Genomic DNA, 24,671 nt, shown 5'->3' on the forward strand with positions numbered 1-24,671 from the left:
GCAGGACCACTCAGCTGACCAACCTCGGGTAAAGCAGAGGCAAAGAAACAGTTTGGGCGGCCTGCCACGGGTCCGGCGTCGGCAGGGAAATGGTTCTGGTGGCCGACCCGGCGGTGGCGACAAAATAGCTTAAGTGGATGGCGACACAGCACAGCAGGCGATCTGGGACGTGCTGGACATGGACGTGCAGGCCATACTAGATGTGCTGGACACGGACGTGCCAGAAAACTCACAGGAAGCTTGGCAGACAGCCGGCGTGCAAGGTCAGACAAAGCAGGACAAGGTGGCGCGACGACCTCAAGGGCAGGTGTGGCAGGTCCGGGCGGCTCACAGACCCTTGGTGCGGACTGAGCGGGTCCCCCAGGCATGCTGACGTCTGGCATGGGTAGAGTGAGTCCAAATGGTACAGGGACCTCTGGCTCGGGTAGGACAGTGGTTGGGCCTGCTGGTGATGTAAAAGGTAGTGCAGATGGTAGAGCTGAGGGCGGCGTACCTGCCACAGACGATGGTGATTGTGGAGAAGGTGGTAGCGTGGCAGCTGTGAGCTGTTGAGCAAGTGTGGAGACAACTAGCAGAGGCAAAGCAGGTCCAGCCGATGTGATGACCTCTGGCTTAGATGAGGCTAACTGTAGCTGCGCAGGGCAAACAGCCGGCTCAGAATGCAGCGGCTGGGGCTGCACAGTGCAGTCAGTCTGTTCAGGCAGTGCCCGCGAAATAAGGTCCATAAATGGCTGAGTGAACTCACCTGAGCACTCAGCCGATGACGGAGAAGGCTTTATCAACCTGAATAGGTGATAAAGTGATAGGTCTTTCAGCCCAATTCTACTTTTTCTACATAATCCATCATACAAAATGTAATCAAATGGAAAAGTCCCTTTTTAAAACTTGTTTTATTAGTTTTAATCTTTTAACTTTATGCATCATGCATTCTCTGACTGGAAGAAATTTGTTTAATATTTAAACTTATTTTCTGCACATTCCAGCACATAAAATAATTTTTTGTGTGTGTGTTTACACTCACTCTTTCAAATAGATGCAAGTAAAACACAGTAGAAAATAAATAAAGTCAAAGACTAGCGGTCCTGTTGCTCTATTTTCACCTGTAAAGCAGGAGTGCGGTAGGCGGAGGTTTACCCTGGTGAAGGTGTGCCGCAGCGGTCAGTGGAAGAATCCGCGAGTTTCTCTGTGAATTTCCCATTATGTCGTAGCACACTCGGTGCTTGCTCGGAAGTTTAGGGGGTTTTTTCGCTGTAAAAAGAAGTTTTCTTCCCACGCACAACGGACGCTAATGTTTTTGTCACTTTTTATGGAATCAAACTCAAAGTAAGGTCAGTACTTCCACGCTTTAAACGCTGCACGCTCATACTCTCTCCCGTACTCGATATATTATCCATTGTTGATCTGCACACAGCTGTTGTCACGAACGTCGCACTTGTTTACGTCACTGTCATTAGACATTCTCGCAAAAAAAAATCACGGTTTTAGTAACGCAGTAACGCAGCGTTCCTACGGGAAAGTAAAGGTAATCTAATTACCGTTTTTGCAATAGTAATCCCTTACTTTACTCGTTACTTGAAAAAAGTAATCGGATTACCCATCTCTGGCAACATCACAACTAATCTTGATCTAAAAAGATCAGACCAACTTTCAGAGAGGTGAGAACATGACCAGAGGGGACCACACCGTTTCTGCAAGATTGCTTTGAATGCACAGACTGGGATATGTTAGAGAAGCTGCTACAGTACACAACCTTAGTGACCAACTACATCAGAAAAAGAATTGAGGATGTCACTGTCTCCAAGACCATCATCACCTATGCAAACCATAAACCCTGGTTCTCTGCAAAGCTACGCAACCCTATGAAAATCACAGACTCTGAATTTAATTCCAACAATAGAGAAGCTTACACTACAGCCAGAGCAGACCTGTCACAGGCCATTAGAGGCAAAGTGGGAGTATGCAGAAAAGATCAATACACACTTCACAAGTTCAAAGGACAGATGGTGCATGTGGCAGGGCAAACAATCACAGGCTACAATACAACACCTCTGGCATGCAGCAGTGATCCCTCCCTGCCTGACAAACTAAAGGACTTATTTGCACATTTTGAGGCAGAGAGCCAGCAAGAAAATGCCCCCCTCCCCCACAGACCAAGTACTCTGCCTGTCCACAGCAGATGTTAGGATAACAATTCGCAGAGCAAACCCATGAAGGGCTGCAGGACCTGACAACATATCTGGCCAGGTGCTTCGGGAGTGTGCTGACCAGCTCACAGGCATCTTCTCGGACATCTTAAATACACCACTTAGCTCAGCTGTGGTACCTGCATGTCTCAAACCCACAAAAATCATCCCTGTGCCAAAGTCCACTGTGTCCTGCCTCAATGACTACTGGCTGGTGGCACTTACGCCCATCATCACAAAGTGCTTTGAGAGGCTGGTGTTGAGGCACATAATAACTCAGCTTCCACAGAATCTGGACCCGTTACAGTTTGCTTACTGCTCAAACTGCTCCACAAATGATGCCATCTTGTCTGCTCTTCACCTTTCTCTCTCCCATCTCGACAAAAAGGACACTTATGTCAGAATGCGGTTTATTGACTTCAGCTCAGCATTCAACACAGTCATTCCCCAGAAGCTGGTGAAGAAGTTGGACCTACTAGGAATAAACACCACTCTCTGCAATTGGATCTTTGACTTCCTAACTGACAGACCCCAGGTCTTTCTTCATAGGAAATACCACCTCCAAAGTCCTCAGAGTGAGTACAGGATCGTGGCAGGGCTGTGTGCTTGGTCCACTGCTGTTCACCCTGCTAACATGTGACTGTACTGCAGAGTACAGCTCAGCAGTCGGGACTCAGCACTCAGGAGCTGTGGGAGGCACCTTGGCAGCAGAAAATGATGGAACTCTGCAAATATGAAATAATTTTGTCTGTAATGTTTGGAAATATAATTACAAGGGTAAAGGATTACAACGTGATCATTTTAAAAAAGAATTACTATAAAGTGTTTTCCTTATAATGCTGTGACTAACTCCAGTAAACACGGACTAATGCTGTTTTGCATTCTGAGTGGGAAGCATTTGCATGACCGGCATATGGGAATCACAGTTCATATTTTAAAAAAAGTAGAAAGGAGCAAGTGATATCACTCTGGCACATCCATCCTAGACAGACACTGAGGGCTCTCCAGCTCTCCCATATTTGCCACAAATTGACAAGTACGGCAAGGATCATGCATCTAATTCTGCTCCTGTCAGGTCAGTGTTGCTAACTGTCAAAACAGTGATCCTTTTTTACTCTTTAGCTGGGCATACCTGTGCATTTTAAAAGACAAAAACAAAATAATAAATAAATAAATAAAACTTTAATAATACTGTTTGCTTAAAGAAAGCCTAAAGGTTAGGGTTTAGGGTTTATATTTAAATGATGCTTTCTCTGTGTGGTTAATGAATGGTGAAATAATATAGGCTTTTATAACTCAACAAGTGCAAAAAAAAAAAAGATGTTTGGTCGCCCTATCTAAAAAAGCCTGAGCTTTAAAGCTCATAAGTTGTCCTATTTTGTCCCTTTGTTTGTATATTTTTAAAATATTATTTTGAACCTTGTACTTCGTTTTGCAAATTAATTATTTATATTTCAGCTGTTTTTTCTTATTCGTAATAGTTGTTTCAATGACCTTAAATTGTTTGTTAGGCAACCCTGCTGTGCTAAACTGTTTTATACAAATGAACTCACTTTATTTTTGTCCTAGATTTCTTTTTGACTGGTACATATGCTGCTAAAATTTCAACAAATCTAACAGTGAACACTTTTAATTAAATTTTAAGTAAAATATTAACACATCATTTTTTGGTTATCAAAGACTTACTTACAGATTGCAGATCTTACAATGGCGATTGACTATTTAATTTGTGGATTATATTTATTCCACAGGTTTGTCTTTTCAATTTTCACATGGTCTCCAGCCACAGTTTGTCTTCTTTCAAACACCAAAGACCTGGTCTGAAGCCCAGAACATCTGCAGGGAGCAATGTTTTGACCTGGCCACCACTCATGACATGAGAGAGATGGAAACTCTCCTTGAAGTTGTCAAAGATAAATATGATGATGCTGTGTGGATTGGCCTTTCAAAAGGCAAGACACGCAGGTGGCGCTGGTCTCTGGCAGATGATGATTTCTACAAAGAGGGAGAAAGAAGTTATTTGTTGTGGCGCTCAATAACTGATGACAACTGTGCAGTTTTCAGCAACGGGAAACTGAATATGTATTCCTGTGAGACCAATAAATATTCGGTTTGCTTTGATGGTGAGTCTTTCTTTTACATACTGTATGACCAGTGTTGGGAAGGTTACTTTTAAAATGTATTCCGTTACAGAATACAGAATACATGCCCCAAAATGTATTCTGTAACTTATTCCGTTACGTTACTCAATGAGAGTAACGTATTCTGAATACTTTGGATTACTTAATATATTATCGTGCTTTTTACAACAACGTGAATGTACTATTGCTGTGTGATTTATTACTATTACTGAAGGTCCGCGACTCCGAACTGTAGTAAAGGGACCTCTGACTAATACGGCGGGGTCCCTGTCGGCTCATAGCCGAAAAATAGCTTTACTTTGTTGTGTGGGTCAGTTTTTCTTGCGAGAGACAGAGAGAGGCGTTGAAAGACTGCTCCAACGGAACTTATTGTTTTCGGAGGAAAACACGAACACGGTGTACAGTCGAGTCTTAATAGCTTACTTACAACTGGGCTCGTCAGGCACTCTTCTTGGCTGCAGTGGTTATTATTATATTTACATGCTTCCAGCTCCCGTTTTTCCTCGACGGCAACTCGTACCTTTCCACTCGCCTTTTTCTCCCTCCTCGCGCTCACAGACACATAACGTGTATGGCAGTGCATTCTCCCTGCAACACGGACTACACTGCCCATGATGCTACATTCTTTAGAGCTATGCTTGTAGCATTCTGCCTGTTAGCTTAGCACAACAACGAAAAGGCGCTCTCTCACCCAGGAAACAAACAGTCGCAGAGAGAGAGAGAGCGTCGCCCTGTAACCATGGCAACCGTAACGCTGCAACCTGGAACGAAAGAACGTAGCTGTCAAACAAAACCCAAACAGTCCTGACCCGCGACAAAATGAAACAGGAAAGTACCGCAGTGTAATCCATTTATTTCAACAAAGTAACTGTATTCTGAATACCACCTTTTTAAACGGTAACTGTAACGGAATACAGTTACTCATATTTTGTATTCTAAATACGTAACGGCGGTACATGTATTCCGTTACTCCCCAACACTGTGTATGACACAAGCATACTAATACTCATTAGACAAATTGGATGTGTTATGTCGTGAGGCATTCATTCAGAAAGTTTATTCTGTTCATTAGTGATGTGCGGATCGATCCTAAAATATCGATTCCTTCGATACCAGTCATTTATGTTCTAGAATCGATCCAAGTTACATGGTTTATTAAAATAATCAAATTACAGCATTTACATTTATGTTAGACTACTTTTAATTAACTGCTTGTTAACACAATGTTACAGTGTCTATCAAATAGACACTGTAACATTTCGGACTCGAACATAGTCAACTTTGAACTGTTCACCACTCTTCTAACAATTCAGTTTAAATGAATTGAATTCAATTTCATTCAGCACCAGATCACACCAACAGTCATCTTGAGGTGCTTTATATTGTATGGTAAAGATCCTACTAATCTACAGAGAAAACCTAACAAACAGATGATGCCCTGTAAGCAAGAACTTTATGATGAATTGAAGGAAAAACTCTCTTTAAACAAGAGGAAACCTCCAGCAGAACCAGGTTCATGGAGGAGCCGCCCTCTACTGCAACCACATGAAGGTGAAAGAAAGGAAATAAGACAAAAGTCAATGTTTAATAATAAAATGTAAAGTGGTGTTTACAGTGACTGTATCAAGCTCATGTCAAACAAATTAGTCTTTTAGTAAATGTAATGCTACTAAAATTCTCAAATCTTGATTATCCTTCTTTGTTTTGTACTGTAATCTCTCTGAAATTTTTTAAAATTGTCTCTTTATTTTGAGAATAAAAGATGCAGATCAGTAGTTTGCCAATACATAAAAAATGTCTTACTTGGATTCTCAGGAATACTACAGCAGCAGTCCTCAACCTTTTTTGCACCACGGACCGGTTTATGTCTGACAATATTTAAAAAACTGTAAATTTTGTGGAAATGAAAATTCAGTGAAGCTAATTTTACTTTACTTTGCAGCAACAAAACAAGGTGCAGATCAGTACATCCTTAACACACAACGCATGGTTTGGACTGCTGCTCGGGATTTCTGCAGAGCACACTACACAGACCTGACCAGTCTAAGGAATGATGCTGAGTACCAGATAGTCCAGCAAGTAGCCAATGGCAGTGAAGTGTATGTTGGCCTTTTCAGAGACCCCTGGGAGTGGTCAGACCAGACTGACTCCTCATTTAGATACTGGAACCCAGACATGCTTGTCTGGACTGATAGCACTCAAACCTGTGTTGCTATGTTGAAGGTAAACTCTGGTAAATGGGGAGACAGGGCATGCACAGAAACACATCCATTCGTTTGTAACTGCAGTGAGTAAAACTCTTTACTAACACATTTAGTTTTACTTTTTTTTTTCAAATAGCAAAAACTATTGTTATCTTCATTTTTCTCAGTGACAGAAATGTGTAAAATGAAGGAGAGTGTTGCAAATACGATTCAGACTAACTCTGTTCACATCTGTTTATAGTAGTCAAAAAACTGAGTTTCATTAAACTGAGGATCAGCCCACAGGACTCAATGCTGGATCTAAGTAATCCTTCAGTGCAAGCAGACATCCTGGAGCAAGTAAGTGATGCAGATCTTTGTTAATGATGAGCAGTTAAATTTGAGTATATTATATATATATATGTTAATTTAGATTGTGACATGAAATAAGTATTTAATCACATTAGGACCTTCATGGTTTTGCAATGGTAAATGGAAACATGGGTATTTTCTGTCTAATAGATGAGCCAGAAGCTACGGAGTTATAACAAGACTGCTGGTTTCCATCTAAAGTGGAGAAAACAATCTGATGGAAGAGTTTTTACCAAGGAGCCTTGAAGAAGTGGCTGAAGAGAAAAGAATCAGCGGAACAAGTTAATATGGATGATAAATGTACTTTAACAGAGTAGCATAGAGCAATGTGAACATAGTATAGACACAGTGTGTGTGTATCAGCCTTAACCTTCGTATATATTTCCCCAGCCCAAGTGTACTCGTGTAGTGTTCGTGCGTAGTTAACATAACCACAGTTTTCACTTAGCCACTACTGCACCCCACCTGTATATAGCCACTAAACTCCACTGTGTATTCACATTTTGCCACTTGCTGTAATAAATTCTTGTCACGTTCATACGGTGTCTGTGTTGAATCTGTCCAATCCGCCCTATATGACCCACGCCGTGACAGTTACATGCTTAAATATAAAGTTGAAAAAATGTAAGTGCAACCAGGCTATGGATCAAGTAATTGCGATTAATTACAGAAAACTGTGAGATGAATAGGTTAATTTTTTTAAAATCTATTCACATCACTAATCTCTCTCTCTCTATATATATATATAAACACCCAGCACGCCCCTGCGGGCGGTTTATCCTTCAAGCTCGGGTCCTCTACCAGAGGCCTGGGAGCTTGAGGGTCCTGCGCAGTATCTTAGCGATCGTGGCTCAAGAGTTGGGAGTTCGCCTTGTAATCGGAAGGTTGCCGGTTCGAGCCCCGGCTTGGACAGTCTCGGTCGTTGTGTCCTTGGGCAAGACACCTCACCCGTTGCCTACTGGTGGTGGTCAGAGGGCCCGGTGGCGCCAGTGTCCGGCAGCCTCGCCTCTGTCAGTGCGCCCCAGGGTGGCTGTGGCTACAATGTAGCTTGCCATCACCAGTGTGTGAATGTGTGCGTGAATGGGTGGATGACTGGATATGTAAAGCGCTTTGGGGTCCTTAGGGACTAGTAAAGCGCTATATAAATACAGGCCATTTACCATTTAGCTGTTCCCAGGACTGCGCTCTTCTGGACAGAGATCTCCGATGTTATTCCCGGGATCTGCTGGAGCCACTCGCCTAGCTTGGGAGTCACCGCACCTAGTGCTCCGATTACCACGGGGACCACCCTTACCTTCACCCTCCACATCCTCTCGAGCTCTTGTCTGAGCCCTTGGTATTTCTCCAGCTTCTCGTGTTCCTTCTTCCTGATATTGCTGTCATTCGGAACCGCTACATCGATCACTACGGCCGTCTTCTTCTGTTTGTCTACCACCACTATGTCCGGTTGGTTAGCCACCACCATTTTGTCCGTCTGTATCTGGAAGTCCCACAGGATCTTAGCTCGGTCATTCTCCACCACCCTTGGGGGCATCTCCCATTTTGACCTCGGGACTTCCAGGTTATACTCGGCACAGATGTTCCTGTACACTATGCCGGCCACTTGGTTATGGCGTTCCATGTATGCCTTGCCTGCTAGCATCTTGCACCCTGCTGTTATGTGCTGGATTGTCTCTGGGGCATCTTTACACAGCCTGCACCTGGGGTCTTGCCTGGTGTGATAGACCCCAGCCTCTATGGATCTTGTACTCAGAGCTTGTTCTTGTGCTGCCATGATTAGTGCCTCTGTGCTGTCTTTCAGTCCAGCTTTGTCCAGCCACTGGTAGGATTTCTGGATATCAGCCACCTCCTCTATCTTCCGGTGGTACATACCGTGCAGGGGCCTGTCCTTCCATGATGGTTCCTCGTCTCCCTCCTCTTTCTTGGGTTTCTGCTGCCTGAGGTATTCACTGAGCACTCGGTCAGTTGGGGCCATCTTCCCAATGTATTCTTGGATGTTCCTTGTCTCATCCTGGACCATGGTGCTGACACTCACCAGTCCCCGGCCCCCTTCCTTCCGCTTAGCGTACAGCCTCAGGGTGCTGGACTTGGGGTGAAACCCTCCATGCATGGTAAGGAGCTTTCTTGTCTTTATGTCAGTGGCTTCTATCTCCTCCTTTGGCCAGCCTATTACCCCAGCAGGGTACCTGATCACGGGCAGGGCGTACGTGTTGATGGCCCGGATCTTGTTCTTTCCATTCAACTGACTCCTCAGGACTTGCCTGACCCTCTGCAGGTACTTGGTGGTTGCAGCCTTTCTAGCGGCCTCTTCATGGTTCCCATTTGCCTGCGGGATCCCCAGGTACTTGTAACTGTCCTCTATGTCTGCAATGTTGCCTTCTGGTAGTTCAATCCCCTCAGTTCTGACTACCTTCCCTCTCTTTGATACCATCCGACTACACTTCTCCAGTCATAATCAGACTATTATTGTGATATATATTTTATATTTTCCTCAATCCTCATTCCACAATATGACTTTTTATAAAGTAAAACAAGATAAGAAAATGCCAGATGCAAGCCACACAATATACCCCTGAGTAAGTCTCCAGGGACTCCGCGGCCCGGGAGCCACTTGTGATCCACGTCACCCCTACTTGTGGCCTGTGTATTGACGTGAAGAAATATAATGCAATTTGGCCCATGAGGTGACTTTTTTTGTTACGGAAGATTTGTTTGTTGTTGAGTGCAATGTTAAAATAAGTTCTCTAAAAAACCAAAAAATGATTTAATATGAAGCCACTGTGAGCACTGTGAGCACAGAGTGCAAACATGTTGAGGGATTGGCTGTCTTATTTCAGTGAGAGAGTTATTTGTAAAGAAAACAATTTTCAGTGGCCCTCAAAAACTAATTTATACACTTATGCCTGCATTTTTATTTTGTTACGTACGAACATAATTATTGCAGAAGTGCTGCCATGTGTCTGGCCAGAGAGAGAGGACCAGTTTGTTTATTTGGTAGTTCAACGAAAGGCTTCAGTTAGTTAAGAGTGAGAAAAATACAGTTTGGAGTTTTGTCTTGTTATACAATATTTGAAATTTAAAAACAAACAAAGAAAACACTACATTTTTGGAAATATTTGCAGGTGCTTTCTTGTTTGCTTGTTTTGTACTACTTGACCACTAAAGTGGCCCTCCAATGAGATGCCAGTGCCAGCAGTGGCCCACAGCTCATTTAAGTTTGAGACCCTGGCTAGAGGCAAACATTCCAAACCACACAAGGTTGTTGGAAAATGTCTGTAATCTGATCTCCAAAAGTTGATTCTGTTCATCTGGACATACCGTTTTCAGTGTGAAAAACCCTTCTCACATCACTTAGTAATGACAACAACATTATTATCCTTCCGGCAGATAAGGGTAGGTGCACATTATTGCTAAACCAGAAAGACTATCATGAGAAATTTTTGTCACTGCACAGTGACCAAAATACTTTGAGCCCCTGAAACAAAATCCAGGAAGTGGTTACAGGAAGAGGGTGATAGACTGTCTGAAGCAGTTAGAACAAGACAAGGCTATTGACCGGACCTCATACCACAGGCTGTACCCGGGGAGTCTACACCAAGTCTGTATAGTTTACCGAAGATACATAAACAGGGTGCACCTTTAAGACCGATTGTCTGCATGATCAACTCTGTCACCTATAACATCTCAAAGTTTCTGGCTTCAATCCTCAACCTGCTGGTGGGCAGCTCTGAACACCACATCCAGAACACGTTGGATTTTGTTGAGAAGGTGAGAGATGTCATTATGGAGGCAGATGAAACTATGATCTCGTACGATGTTAGATCTCTCTTCACTTGCATCCCAGTCATGGAAGCGTTGGAGGTAGTTCGTAAGATATTACAGGATGACCCCAACCTCAGCAACAGGACCACTCTTAGCATCGACCAAGTGTGTTTGCTTTTGGAACTGTGTCTTCATTCCACCTACTTCACATACAAGGGTCAGTTCTACAGGCAGAAACATGGGTGTGCCATGTGCTCCCCAGTTTCACCCATCGTGGCCAATTTGTACATGGAAGAAGTGGAAAAGAGGGCTTTGCTATCCTACCTTGGAACACAGCCAAGTCATTGGTTCAGGTACGTGGATGACACCTGGGTGAAAATCAAATCTCAGGACGTACTACATGTCACGGATCACATTAACTCGGTGGACCGACACATCAAATTCACCAGGGAGGATATGAAAAGTGGCAGGTTAGCCTTCTTAGACTGTGAGATTTCCACCAGTAATGGGGGACATCTAAAAGCTGATGTGTACCATAAATCTACACATACGGATCAGTATTTAAGGTTTGACACTCATCATCCACTGGAGCATAAACTGGTTGTCATCAGGATGCTACAACACAGATCAAACACCATCCCCACAGACACAGCGGCCAGGGAAGCAGAACAACATCACATCAAGAAGGTCCTGAGTAAATGTAGTTGTCCCAGCTGGACTTTTGTCAAAGGTGGGAAGGCACCAAAAGAAAGCTCCAGCCGATCCAGGAGAGAAGGACAACCGCTGCCTAAGCGAAAACCTGTAGTGATCCCGTATGTGTCAGGAGTATCGGAACAGCTGAGACGCATTTTTTCTAAACACCGGGTCTCTGTTGCTTTTAAACCCCAAAACACGCTGCGCCGAAAATTGGTCCACCACAATGTTGCTATAGGCACAAGTTTCTAGGAGTGTCATGTGTTGTTGTGTGGCAGGCAGAGTTATAGACACAAAATGCAGAATTCAGACGCAGGTTTGAACTCAACAAGTGACAGGAGGAGACAGAGGTCTTAAATACAGACAAAGGGAGATGGAACATATCAGGTTATAACAGGTGAGCTAAACCAAACTAACAACAGGAGAAACAAAACTGAACACAATACACAAAGTACAAGAGATTATCAAAGCAAGACAAGAAACAGAAAGACCCAGACTGCAGACATACAAATGTGATGCAGGGGAGGAAATAAACATAGTGAGGGGACTGAGGAGAAAAGAATCACTAAACACTTCAAGCATTGGGCACAGAGAAACCTGACAGACATGGGGAAAGAAATGGAAATAACGAAATAGATGAGACAACAACAGAGACAGAAAAATAAGGTGATAACTTGAAAACAGGAAATAACAGAAACAGAGAGTAAACACTAAGACACAGGTAAACAGGAGACTGGACACAGGTAGACAGAAAAACACAGATAGAGACAAGACTGATGAAAAACATTGGACGCTATAGGGAGGACACACAGACACAAGACAAAGACTGCATGAAAGGGAACTGACTAACTCAACAAGGAACTAAGAACTAAAAGTAGAGATAACAAAATTCAGGTATTAGGAAAACCAAACATGAGACTAAATAGCGCATAACTTAAATATTTATTCTTATATAACTCCAAAAGACAGAATTGTGAGACTACAACAAAAACTCAAACACCAAACCGAGGGATCCAGGGAGACCCAGGGAAACCGAGTTAACGATAAAAACCCTGAAAACCATAAATTTCACACCTGAGCCTCAACTCTCGTGGCCCGGTGCTAAACGACTCACGGACCGGTACCAGTCCGTAGCCTGGGGGTTGGAGACAGCTGCTTTAGCCTATATACACTAAATGTGTGAAACTGTATGATTGACATCTAAAGCTAAAGTAAATAATGTTGAAGACTTTATCATTCAATTCAGTTCAAACCTCTTTTATTTTAGTTAGACAGCACAAAATTACCACAATATTACTTAATATTACTTAAGTAATATTACCAATATTACTTAAAAACCTTTTTTCAAATAAGTTCTCCTTTCAAAACAGCACTAAGCTTTGTTTGTTATAGTGTTAGGTCAGTCATAACATTAAAAGGAAAAACACTAGTAATTTTGTTCTAAAATGAGCACGTTGGAATTCTTTAGCTTTGCATTTATATTTCCAAACATTAAAGAGCAAAATATTTTCTTATTTGTAGATTTCCATCACTTTCTGATGCCAGGGTGAAGTCATTGTCATGGATGGAAATTCTGTGCAAATTACTTCCCAGAAGTGTATTCAAGCAAAACGTATCAGGTTACGGGTTTATTGTTCATTTGTTCATTTTACTGTTTTCTCAGTTAAAGATATCATGAAAATGACTGTACATTGGAAATATGTTTAGTTCTTGTGTTGTTATTATTAGTTAGAATTTAGTTGAGTTTCATTTCAGTTTTTATCTATAACTCCTGATTTATAAGTGTTTTCTTATCCTCTGTGTACTCTGTCTTGTCCTCAATGTTTTACTTTCAGTTCTGCCTGTGCATTAGTCTATCCCGGTGTTCCATGTTGTAATTGTCAAGCTTGTGTTTGTTAGGTGAGGCTGTGTGCAGTCAGGAATAGGACCCAAGGTGCAGACTCCGGAGACAGACGTGAACTCAAAAAGGCTTTAATGCTGAACGCAACATGACATAACTAGAAAAACTCAAAATAAACTTACACCGGTGGACAGGCAAAACACACAGCAAAATAAACGGTAGATTGCGACACGGACACAGAGAAACACAGGGCTTAAATACACAGAGGGAGCAATCAGGGAATGAGTAACAGGAGGGAAACACAGCTGGGACAAATCAAAACTGATGAGACCAAAGAAGCATAAACTGAACACACTGAGAAAAGACAGAGACCTTCAAAGTAAAACAGGAAACACATAACACAGACTGAACAAAGACACAGCCTCACATGTAGGCACTACAGAGGGAACAGAGACGTGGGACCAGGGCAGACACAAACACTGAGTGGACACGGGGATATAGGAACTAAGGATACACATAGACGCGAACTAGACAAGGGGATGCAGGTGATAGGGGAGACAGAGCAACTAAAGAAGACAGAGACATAACCCATGAGACAGAACTCAAAGAAACCCAAAAACTAGAAAATATAAATAATATCATACACTCAAAAACCCTGGGTCAACGACCCAGGCATCCTAACAGTACCCCCCCCCCCCCTTAAGGGCTGGCTTCCAGACAGCCCAAACCAAAACCTCAAAATCAAAAAAACCAAAAACAACCCAACCAGGGTGGGCGGCGGGGGAAACAGGATGGAGGGCTCGAAACAAATGAAACACATTGAGCCAGAAACAAAAAAAAGTGCAAACACTGGAGCCCGGAAAGCAACAGAACAAAAAACAGGCTCATGACAGGCGCAGGCAGCCAGGAAAAACAGTTCACAAAAAGTTCAGGGGGCCGGCCCGGAGGCTGACAGCACAATAGTCCAAACCCGGGCAGTTCAGGGGGGCGGCCCGGAGGCTGACGGCCCAAGAGCCCAGAAAACAGTTCAGGAGGCCGGCCAGGCGGGAGGCACCGGTGGCGACGGAGCAGATCAGGAGGCCGGCCGGGCGGGAGGCACCGGTGGCGACCGAGCAGATCAGGAGGCCGGCCGGGCGGGAGGCACCGACGGCGACCGAGCAGATCAGGAGGCCGGCCGGGCGGGAGGCACCGACGGCGACCGAGCAGATCAGGAGGCCGGCCGGGCGGGAGGCACCGACGGCGACCGAGCAGATCAGGAGGCCGGCCGGGCGGGAGGCACCGACGGCGACCGAGCAGATCAGGAGGCCGGCCGGGCGGGAGGCACCGACGGCGACCGAGCAGATCAGGAGGCCGGCCGGGCGGGAGGCACCGACGGCGATGTAGTTCAGGGGGCCGTCCATGACAGCAATGATGTCCAGTCATCGGCCGGAGAGGACGTGCAGGATGTGCAGGCCGGACAGGACGTGCAGGACGAGCAGGCCGGACAGGACGAGCAGGCCGGACAGGACGAGCAGGCCGGACAGCATGGAGACCTCTGGAGCAGACGAAGCTGAACACTCGGAGGCTGGACCAGGCAGAGCTGCAGAGGCCGGACCAGGCGGAGCAGCAAAGGCCGGACCAGGCGGAGCAGCAAAGGCCGGACCAGGCGGAGCAGAGGCAGAAGCTGGACCAGGCGTAGCAGAGGCAGAGGGCTGAACAGGCTCCTCGGGCCCTCCAGCTGACGTGGCAGAAGGCCGAACGGGCTCCTCGGGCCCTCCAGCTGACGTGGCAGAAGGCCGAACGGGCTCCTCGGGCCCTCCAGCTGACGTGGCAGAAGGCCGAACGGGCTCCTCGGGCCCTCCAGCTGACGTGGCAGAAGGCCGAACGGGCTCCTCGGGCCCTCCAGCTGACGAGGCAGAAGGCCGAACGGGCTCCTCGGGCCCTCCAGCTGACGAGACAGGTGGCCGAACGGGCTCCTCGGGCCCTCCAGCTGACGAGACAGGTGGCCGAACGGGCTCCTCGGGCCCTCCAGCGGAGACAGGTGGCCGAACGGGCTCCTCGGGCCCTCCAGCGGAGACAGGTGGCCGAACGGGCTCCTCGGGCCCTCCAGCGGAGACAGGTGGCCGAACGGGCTCCTCGGGCCCTCCAGCGGAGACAGGTGGCCGAACGGGCTCCTCGGGCCCTCCAGCGGAGACAGGTGGCCGAACGGGCCCCTCGGAGCCTCCAGCGGAGACAGGAGGCCGAACGGGCCCCTCGGACCCTCCAGCGGAGACAGGAGGCTGAACGGGCCCCTCGGACCCTCCAGCGGAGACAGGAGGCTGAACGGGCCCCTCGGACCCTCCAGCGGGAACAGACGGCTGAAGCAGTCCCTCGGACCCTCCAGCGGAGGCAGATTGCTGGACGGATGACAGAGGAGAGGAGTGACGATGGCGTCGCTTCCTTCTAGATGAGGGAACTGAAACTGGCGGAGATACGGAGACCTCCTCCTCATCCGACCACATGGCCGCCAGGAAAAAGGCAGGCGAATGGGCAGGCGAACAAGGTCCTGGCTGGTGTGAGGAAGGAGAGGCAGTCTGAGGTAGAGACGAGGCAGGTGGTGAGTGTGTGTTGTCCTGGGGCGGCGGTGAAGAAGTGGAAGTGAAGGTAGAGAGAGCAAGCTCGCCAGCCCTGACTTGCTCCCTCCAGGCAGCTATGGAGCTGCCCAGCACAGTGTCCATAGAAAACTGAGTAAGCCGAGGGTTGCTCCGAATGATGGCATCCACAGCACTTAGCCCAACTGCCATGGTCCTCAAATCATTGGCCTGAGCAATGCGGTCAAGGAACCTAATCATCCGCTCCATCTCAGCATCGAATCCAAAAGCTGAAGAGTCTGCAGGGTCCATGTTCTGGTCGCGATCTTCTGTTAGGTGAGGCTGTGTGCAGTCAGGAATAGGACCCAAGGTGCAGACTCCGGAGACAGACGTGAACTCAAAAAGGCTTTAATGCTGAACGCAACATGACATAACTAGAAAAACTCAAAATAAACTTACACCGGTGGACAGGCAAAACACACAGCAAAATAAACGGTAGATTGCGACACGGACACAGAGAAACACAGGGCTTAAATACACAGAGGGAGCAATCAGGGAATGAGTAACAGGAGGGAAACACAGCTGGGACAAATCAAAACTGATGAGACCAAAGAAGCATAAACTGAACACACTGAGAAAAGACAGAGACCTTCAAAGTAAAACAGGAAACACATAACACAGACTGAACAAAGACACAGCCTCACATGTAGGCACTACAGAGGGAACAGAGACGTGGGACCAGGGCAGACACAAACACTGAGTGGACACGGGGATATAGGAACTAAGGATACACATAGACGCGAACTAGACAAGGGGATGCAGGTGATAGGGGAGACAGAGCAACTAAAGAAGACAGAGACATAACCCATGAGACAGAACTCAAAGAAACCCAAAAACTAGAAAATATAAATAATATCATACACTCAAAAACCCTGGGTCAACGACCCAGGCATCCTAACAGTGTTGTCATGTCTATGTCTCTCCTCTGTCTCTTTCCCTTTCCTATCCCCCAGTCATGTCTGTTCTGTTTGTAATAACTTAAAGGTTAAAAAAATAAATAAATAAAACAAATAAATACTAATAAAGCTCAATCAAGTGGACCAATAATGATCACTTAATAATAAATCCGTTGGGCATTTTTATTGGCCTTCAGATAATAATTCTGATTGCTACAGTGCTGAACGAGACAGGCAAAAAGGAAAAAAAATGTTTTGGATTTTTGATTGTATGGTAAAGAAATGTGGGATAGAAAGCATGAACTATGTTGTGAGATGGCAAAAAGAGAGGAATCAGAGAGATGGGAGAAAAAGGTAGCTTTTGATGAGATGTCTTTTTCAGGAGAAAGAGGAGCTGAAGTGGAAACAGGCGCTGCTAAGCACACAGCTCCACCACACATACATGCTAGCCTATTTCACCACCGTGTTCTTACGTCATTCTGCAGGCAGTGATGAAAGCCACTCCGATCTGAAGTCCCGCCCTCCCCGATGACCGAAACCACCACCATAAGAACAACAGCGCCAGAGCGAAGTGTAACTTTTCCAACAGAAAAGGGACACTGGAAGAGAGACTGTCCTAATCCGAAATTCAGAGGGATTGAGGACAGGACGAGGGACCTCCAGTCGGAGCTGCAGGCTGTGGTTTGCCCACATCACTATTAAAAACAGGGAGTGAAACAATGCAGACACACATACACTACATATGGATTAACAAAAATAAAAATGATATAAAAAAGTATAGAGCACCATCACCAACATAATTAAAACTACAATCAGGCCAAGTTTTTGGCTAAACGTTTTACAGCTTCACCTCCTCACAAACAATCTTCAAGGACAACTAAGCTCTCCCTGAAGGCAAAATACAGTTCCAGAGCAAGGACATCAACATCAAGAGTCAACAGCAGGTGACCAGACAACAGCATTGTCCTGAACCTTAGAGACCAGCAGCATATACAAACATGGATGGAGACATGCTCTCCCAATCACAAGCTGGCAGGTTCACCTCACCTGCATTATCATTGTGTGTGAATGGTCTTGGAAAGAGTGAGTTTGACATAAGACAAAACTGAAGAAGAACCGCCCACTCGGCCGCTGATAATATATTTGTAACAACCACGAACTGCTGCAGGTTCTGGGAGAGGCAGACAGCAGCAGTGAGAAGGATGGAGAAGATAACGAGAAGGGAGAAGAGAGCATGGAGGAACAATGAAGGTTGTTTTTAGTGTGGGGACCAGTATTGGGCAAGTTACTTACAGTAGTTATAGTTACTGGTTACTTGTTCAAAAAAAGTAACTGAGTTAATAACTGAGTTACAATATTTTAAAATTAACTAATTACTAGGAAAAGTAACTATTGTGTTACTTTTAAAAAAATGTTTAAGAATCTGGGGTCCAGGATATAATGTGGCTTGTATTTGGTTTCTATTTGTTTGTATTGTTTTGTTTTTTGTGAGAAACTATTTTATTTCAGAGACTGCATTTTAAATTGTTTTTGAAACCATTTTACAAAATCAGTATTACCACTCAACCAAAAACTGAATGTAAAAGCTGAATGAATTGACTAAGCTCCTTCCATCCAGCCATCCATTTCTTCCTCTCATCCTGGGCTGGGTCAGAAGCCCATCCACCTCCTCTAGTTTGTCTGGGGGAACACCAAGGTGTTCTCAGGCCAGCCGAGAGATATAATCTCTCTAGCACGTCCTGGGTCTGCCCGGTGCCTCCTCCCACTGGAACATCTCCGGAGCGCTTCACCCAGGAGGTCCCGAGGAGGCATCCTTATCAGATGCCCAAACCTCCTCAACTGGCTCCTTTCGATGTGGAGGAGTACAACTCCACAATCCTCGCCCTATGTCTGGGAGAGGCCAGCCCCCCTTTGGAGAAAGCTTGTTTCTATCTCTTGTATTCATGATCTGGTTTTTTTGGTCACTACCCTGAACTCATGCCCATAGGGTGAGGGTAGAGACGTAGATCGATCAGTAAAGCAAGAGCGTCACTACGCTCAGCTGTCTTTTCACTGGTACAGCGCTTCACTGCAGCCACAGCACAAATCTGTCTGTCGACCTCCCGCTCCCCTCACTTGTGAAGAAGACCCCAAGATACTTAAACTCCTCTACTTGGGGCAGCAACTAGTCTCTGACCTGGAGTAGGTACTGCACCCATTGCCCACTGAGGACCATGGCCTCAGACTTGGAGGTGTTGATTCTCAGTCTCACCGCTTCACACTCGGCTGTAAACAGTTTCAGTTCAAGTTGGGGTTCTGCACTTTGAAGTTCTTCTATCCTGCATTTTTCTTCATGGTGCCAGCAGGAGGTGGCACCGCTGTCTGTAAAAACAAACAAATGAGGAGAAGCCTTCCAATCATTTAATTTTAAAAATGATCATTTTGAATTCAATTTAAAAAGCCAAACAGTTGATAGTATTTTTTTGTTTTTAATGGTTACCATGTGCGAATCACAATTTCCTACAGAGAAATTTAAATTATTTACAGAATTAAGATCTTTCTGGTGTATACAATCGTATTCATTACATTTTTAACTGAGAAAACAATAAAATAAACACATGATCAACAAACCCTTAACCTGATATATTTTACTTCAGTACATTTCTAGAAAGTAATTTGCACAGAATTTCCATCCATGACAAAGACTCCACCCTGGCAGCAGAAAATGATGGAACTCTACAAATAAGAAATAATTTAATTTAATGTTTGGAAATATAATTATACAAGATAAAGGATTACAACACGATCGTTTTAGAACAGATTTACTGTAAAGTGTTTTTCCTTATAATGCCATGACTAACTCCAGTAAACAGTGCTGTTTTGCATTCTGAGTGGGAAACATTTGCATGACCACGTATGGGAATCGCAGTTCATTGTTTAAAAACTTAGAAAAAGAGCATAAGTGATTTTGCTCTGGCAGATCCAGCCTGGATAGACACTGAGGGCTCTCCAGCTCTCCAATATTTTCCACAGAATAACAGCTCTGGCAAAGATCATGCATCTAATTCTGCTCCTGTCAGGTCAGTGTTGCTAACTGTCAAAATGTTTATCTTTTTTCACTCTTCAGCTGGACATACCTGGACATGCACATTTTAATCTTTAAAATAATAGAAAGATATCTATAATCACATTCTCTAATTGAGAAATTGTTTTTCAATATATATTTTAATTACTAACATAATGGAAACAGTAATTCATCTTGCCCAGGAATGTGATTGTCAAGCACTTTCAAAGCTCATAATTGTCCTATTTTGTCCTTTTGTTCTATGTTTAAAATACTACTTTGAACCTTATATTTTGTTTTGTAATTAATTAATTATATTTCAGCTGGGGTTTTTTTTGTTAAATTTCTAATAATTGTTTCAATGACATTAAATTGTTTGTCAAGCAGCCCTGCTGTGTAATTGTTCTGCAAAAATATATAGACATGATTTTTGTCCTAGATTTCATTTTGATAAGATAAGATAAGATAAGATAAGATAGAACTTTATTAATCCCTCGGGTGGGTTCCTCTGGGAAATTCAACTTCCAAAAAAAAGCACAGCAACGACCGAAGTTACAGTTACAGAATTGTTATATATATATATATATATATATATATATATATATATACACACACACACACACACACACACACACACACACACACACACACACACACACACATATATAAATACAGAGACAAATATAAATAAAATATACAAAGGGGATAAATAGAATAAATAGGAATAATAGGAATAAAAAATAAAAATACAAGTGAATTGCACATTTCAAGTATTGACTCTATTGCACTGTTGACTATTTACAAAAAGTATTGCACAAGGTATTGTACAGTGAGGTGAAGAGGCACTACAGCTTAGTTGTTCCCCCCTCCTTTGTCCTCCTGTTTCCCCTCCCTCTCCCCTCCAGAGAGGAGTTAAACAGTCTGATGGCGTGTGGGACAAAGGAGTTTTTAAGTCTGTTAGTTCTTGTCTTGGGGAGAAGCAACCTGTCACTGAACAGACTCTTCTGGTTGTTAATGGCCGTGTGCAGAGGATGCCCAGCATTGTTCATAATGTCCAGCAGTTTCTTTAATGACTCGTACAAGTGATGCTAAAATGTTGACAAATCTTATAGTGAACATTTTTAATTACAAGTAAATAATAAAATGTGGACATATCATTATTTGTGATTCTCTAAGATATCTTACAGAAAGCAGTGGCTCTTACAATGCCCCATCAAGTATTTAATTTGTGGGTGATTTTTATTCCACAGGCTTGTCTTTTCAATTTTCACATGGCCTCCAGCCCCAGTTTGCCTTCTTTCAAACACCAAAGACCTGGTCTGAAGCACAGAGCATCTGCAGGGAGCAATGTTTCGACCTGGCCACTATTAATGACATGAGAGAGATGAAAATTGTCCTTGAAGCTGTCGGAGATAAATATGATGATGCTGTATGGATTGGCCTTTTAAAGGGCACGACTCCCAGGTGGTACTGGTCTCTGGCAGATGATGATTTCTACAAAGAGGGAGAAAGAAATTATTTGTTGTGGAGTTCAATAAATGTAAATTACAACTGCCCATTTTTCAAAGACGGGAAGCTGAATATGGTTTCCTGTGAATACCAACGGTATTCAGTTTGCTTTGATGGTGAGTCATTCTTGTTCATACTGGTATGATACAAACCTATAAACACTCATTAGACACACTGGATGTATGCATGTGTTTCGTGGTTCATTCATTCAGAAAGTTGATTCTATTCATCTGGGTGTAGTTTTTAGGGTGGGTGAAACATTTCATCACTCATCCAAGCGACTTCTTTAATCACTTAACTGAGGAGGGGGCCTAAGTCTCATTCGTAAAACATGTATTCGAGTAATGCTCGTGACCATTGATCAGTGATCAGAACAATTTGATCATGAATCTGACCTTGGAGACCATCATTCGTCAATAATGATAGTTTTCAGTCATTAAAATTTGATGAGAAACAGGAACATTTGGACCAAATGATTTGACATAATTCTTTATTTTAAGTTAATGGTAAAGGCATAAAAAAAGGGCAGGGCATCACAAAAGTGATTCGCAGTTACCTGTTAGAATCTGTCTATGATGGAAAATGGTGAACTGAGAACTGTTTTCTTTAAAGCCACTCTTAAAAGGCTTTAACTTTGGTTTATGTATACATAGTTTATACATGTAGATTTTACAAAGCACAAATGGGCTTTAAATTAAGCGTCTTGATGAAGAAACACTCTGGATGGTACGGAAGCGTAGAGCTGCCACCCAGGCAAAAGGAAATTGAAGTATATCACATTATAACGTGAAAAGTTTAATGTTCTAACAAGATACTTTTCATGTTTGTACAATATACTTTTCACGTTCGAACAACATAATATATATATATATATATATATATATATATATATATATATATATATATATATATATATATATATATATATATATATATATATATATATATCAGATATGTTAATAATAATAATAATAATAATAATATTAATTATATTATTATTTATTTCTTTATTTTTGTGTTTTATTTGATTTAATTTTCATATTTTTTTCCTGTCCTAATATTAAGCATTTAGGTGAGCACTTACTGTTTTTAAAGCACTTTATCCAATTTCCCATTTTTCAGTTTCATTGTACTATTATAATATGTATGATTGTGCGACGACTATAAAGAGTTATCTTATCTAAAAATAAACTTTGCTTGGCCTATATAGCACTACATAACACCTACAGTCAACTTAAGACATTCATATTGTATGACCCAACAATAACACAGAGAAAAGACCAACATACAGATGAACCACTATGCGAAAAGCATTTGGCAAAAGTTGGAAGGAAAAACTCCCTTTAAACAAGAAGAAACCTCCAGACAACTTTTTTTTTATTGTCAAAGCTTAATTATCCTTTTTAGTCAGCTCCCTGTAGATAGGCTTAAAATTTAATCTAAAAATAATTATTTTTATCAATATAAGCTGTAGTTCAGTACCTTGTCAGTACATAAAAACTGTCTTGCTTTGATTCTCGGGAATACTACAGGACACACTGCACACTCTCTTGGCTGAAACCCGAGGACCATTGCTACATAGCAAATGTTTTAACTGTTTTGTGGAAATCAAAAGTCAATGAAGCTAATTTTATTTTACTTTGCAGCGAGACAACAAGGTGCAGATCGGTACATCCTTAACACACGACGCATGGTTTGGACTGCTGCCCGTGATTTCTGCAGAGCACACTACACAGACCTGACCAGTCTAAGGAATGATGCTGAGTACCAGATAGTCCAGCAAGTAGCCAATGGCAGTGAAGTGTATGTTGGCCTCTTCAGAGACCCCTGGGAGTGGTCAGACCAGACTGACTCCTCATTTAGATACTGGAACCCAGACGAGCCTGTCTGGACTGATGGCACTCAAACCTGTGTTGCTATGTTGAAGGTGAACTCTGGTAAATGGGGAGACAGGGCATGCACAGAAACACATCCTTTCGTCTGTGATTGCAGTGAGTAAAACTCTTTACTAGAAAATTTATATAACATTTATATTTCAAATAGAAAAAAAAATATCTGTCTTTCTCCATGACAGAAATGTGTAAAATGAAGGATCCAGACTAACTCTGTTTACATGTGTTTATATTAGGGAACAAGCTGAGTTTCATTAAACTGAGGATCAGCCCACAGGACTCAATGCTGGATCTAAGTAATCCTTCGGTGCAAGCAGACATCCTGGAGCAAGTAAGTGATGCAGATCTTTGTTAATGATGAGCAGTTAAATTTGAGTATATTATATATATAGATATGTTAATTTAGATTGTGACATGAAATAAGTATTTAATCACATTAGGACCTTCATGGTTTTGCAATGGTAAATGGAAACATGGGTATTTTCTGTCTAATAGATGAGCCAGAAGCTACGGAGTTATAACAAGACTGCTGGTTTCCATCTAAAGTGGAGAAAACAATCTGATGGAAGAGTTTTTACCAAGGAGCCTTGAAGAAGTGGCTGAAGAGAAAAGAATCAGCGGAACAAGTTAATATGGATGATAAATGTACTTTAACAGAGTAGCATAGAGCAATGTGAACATAGTATAGACACAGTGTGTGTGTATCAGCCTTAACCTTCGTATATATTTCCCCAGCCCAAGTGTACTCGTGTAGTGTTCGTGCGTAGTTAACATAACCACAGTTTTCACTTAGCCACTACTGCACCCCACCTGTATATAGCCACTAAACTCCACTGTGTATTCACATTTTGCCACTTGCTGTAATAAATTCTTGTCACGTTCATACGGTGTCTGTGTTGAATCTGTCCAATCCGCCCTATATGACCCACGCCGTGACAGTTACATGCTTAAATATAAAGTTGAAAAAATGTAAGTGCAACCAGGCTATGGATCAAGTAATTGCGATTAATTACAGAAAACTGTGAGAGGAATAGGTTAATTTTTTTTAAATCTATTCACAGCACTAATCTCTCTCTCTCTCTCTCTCTCTCTCTCTCTATATATATATATATATATATATATATAAACACCCAGCACGCCCCTGCGGGCGGTTTATCCTTCAAGCTCGGGTCCTCTACCAGAGGCCTGGGAGCTTGAGGGTCCTGCGCAGTATCTTAGCGATCGTGGCTCAAGAGTTGGGAGTTCGCCTTGTAATCGGAAGGTTGCCGGTTCGAGCCCCGGCTTGGACAGTCTCGGTCGTTGTGTCCTTGGGCAAGACACCTCACCCGTTGCCTACTGGTGGTGGTCAGAGGGCCCGGTGGCGCCAGTGTCCGGCAGCCTCGCCTCTGTCAGTGCGCCCCAGGGTGGCTGTGGCTACAATGTAGCTTGCCATCACCAGTGTGTGAATGTGTGCGTGAATGGGTGGATGACTGGATATGTAAAGCGCTTTGGGGTCCTTAGGGACTAGTAAAGCGCTATATAAATACAGGCCATTTACCATTTAGCTGT

General features: G+C 43.4%; 3 protein-coding genes across 3 annotated transcripts in view; 2 read left to right on the top strand and 1 right to left on the bottom strand.

The window, feature by feature from the left end:
* LOC146564623 (uncharacterized) overlaps positions 1–4,812 on the bottom strand; it is a 40,638-nt gene extending 35,826 nt beyond the window's left edge. The window contains exon 1 of the mRNA XM_085290396.1: positions 4,752–4,812. The gene's annotated coding sequence lies outside the window, so the exon portion shown is untranslated. The remainder of the gene's footprint in view (positions 1–4,751) is intronic.
* On the top strand, positions 179–17,928 carry LOC146564625 (macrophage mannose receptor 1-like). Its single transcript, XM_085290219.1, has 6 exons — positions 179–340; positions 3,967–4,306; positions 6,267–6,611; positions 6,770–6,867; positions 15,600–15,749; positions 17,848–17,928. The coding sequence occupies exons 1-6, from the start codon at positions 179–181 to the stop codon at positions 17,926–17,928; spliced, it is 1,176 nt and encodes a 391-aa protein (XP_085146345.1).
* Positions 17,929–19,662: 1,734 nt separating this feature from the next.
* LOC146564626 (L-selectin-like) lies at positions 19,663–23,230 on the top strand. Its single transcript, XM_085290398.1, has 3 exons — positions 19,663–19,738; positions 20,973–21,347; positions 22,878–23,230. The coding sequence occupies exons 1-3, from the start codon at positions 19,714–19,716 to the stop codon at positions 23,228–23,230; spliced, it is 753 nt and encodes a 250-aa protein (XP_085146524.1). The 5' UTR covers positions 19,663–19,713.
* Positions 23,231–24,671: the final 1,441 nt, after the last annotated feature.

This window comes from Mchenga conophoros, linkage group LG11 (assembly GCF_057382185.1).
Source record: "Mchenga conophoros isolate Kocher_MC1m ecotype Shallow Benthic linkage group LG11, M_conophoros_male_GT1.1, whole genome shotgun sequence".
Taxonomy (NCBI): domain Eukaryota; kingdom Metazoa; phylum Chordata; class Actinopteri; order Cichliformes; family Cichlidae; genus Mchenga; species Mchenga conophoros.

Coding starts and splice junctions, on each gene's coding strand:
- LOC146564625 (XM_085290219.1), top strand. CDS start 179: ATGGACGTGCAGGCCATACTAGATGTGCTGGACACGGACGTGCCAGAA. Junction 341..3,966: donor GGGCGGCTCACAGACCCTTG/GTGCGGACTGAG, acceptor CATGGTCTCCAG/CCACAGTTTGTCTTCTTTCA. Junction 6,868..15,599: donor AAGCAGACATCCTGGAGCAA/GTAAGTGATGCA, acceptor GCTTCCTTCTAG/ATGAGGGAACTGAAACTGGC.
- LOC146564626 (XM_085290398.1), top strand. CDS start 19,714: ATGCATCTAATTCTGCTCCTGTCAG. Junction 19,739..20,972: donor TCTAATTCTGCTCCTGTCAG/GTCAGTGTTGCT, acceptor TTTATTCCACAG/GCTTGTCTTTTCAATTTTCA. Junction 21,348..22,877: donor GTATTCAGTTTGCTTTGATG/GTGAGTCATTCT, acceptor TTTACTTTGCAG/CGAGACAACAAGGTGCAGAT.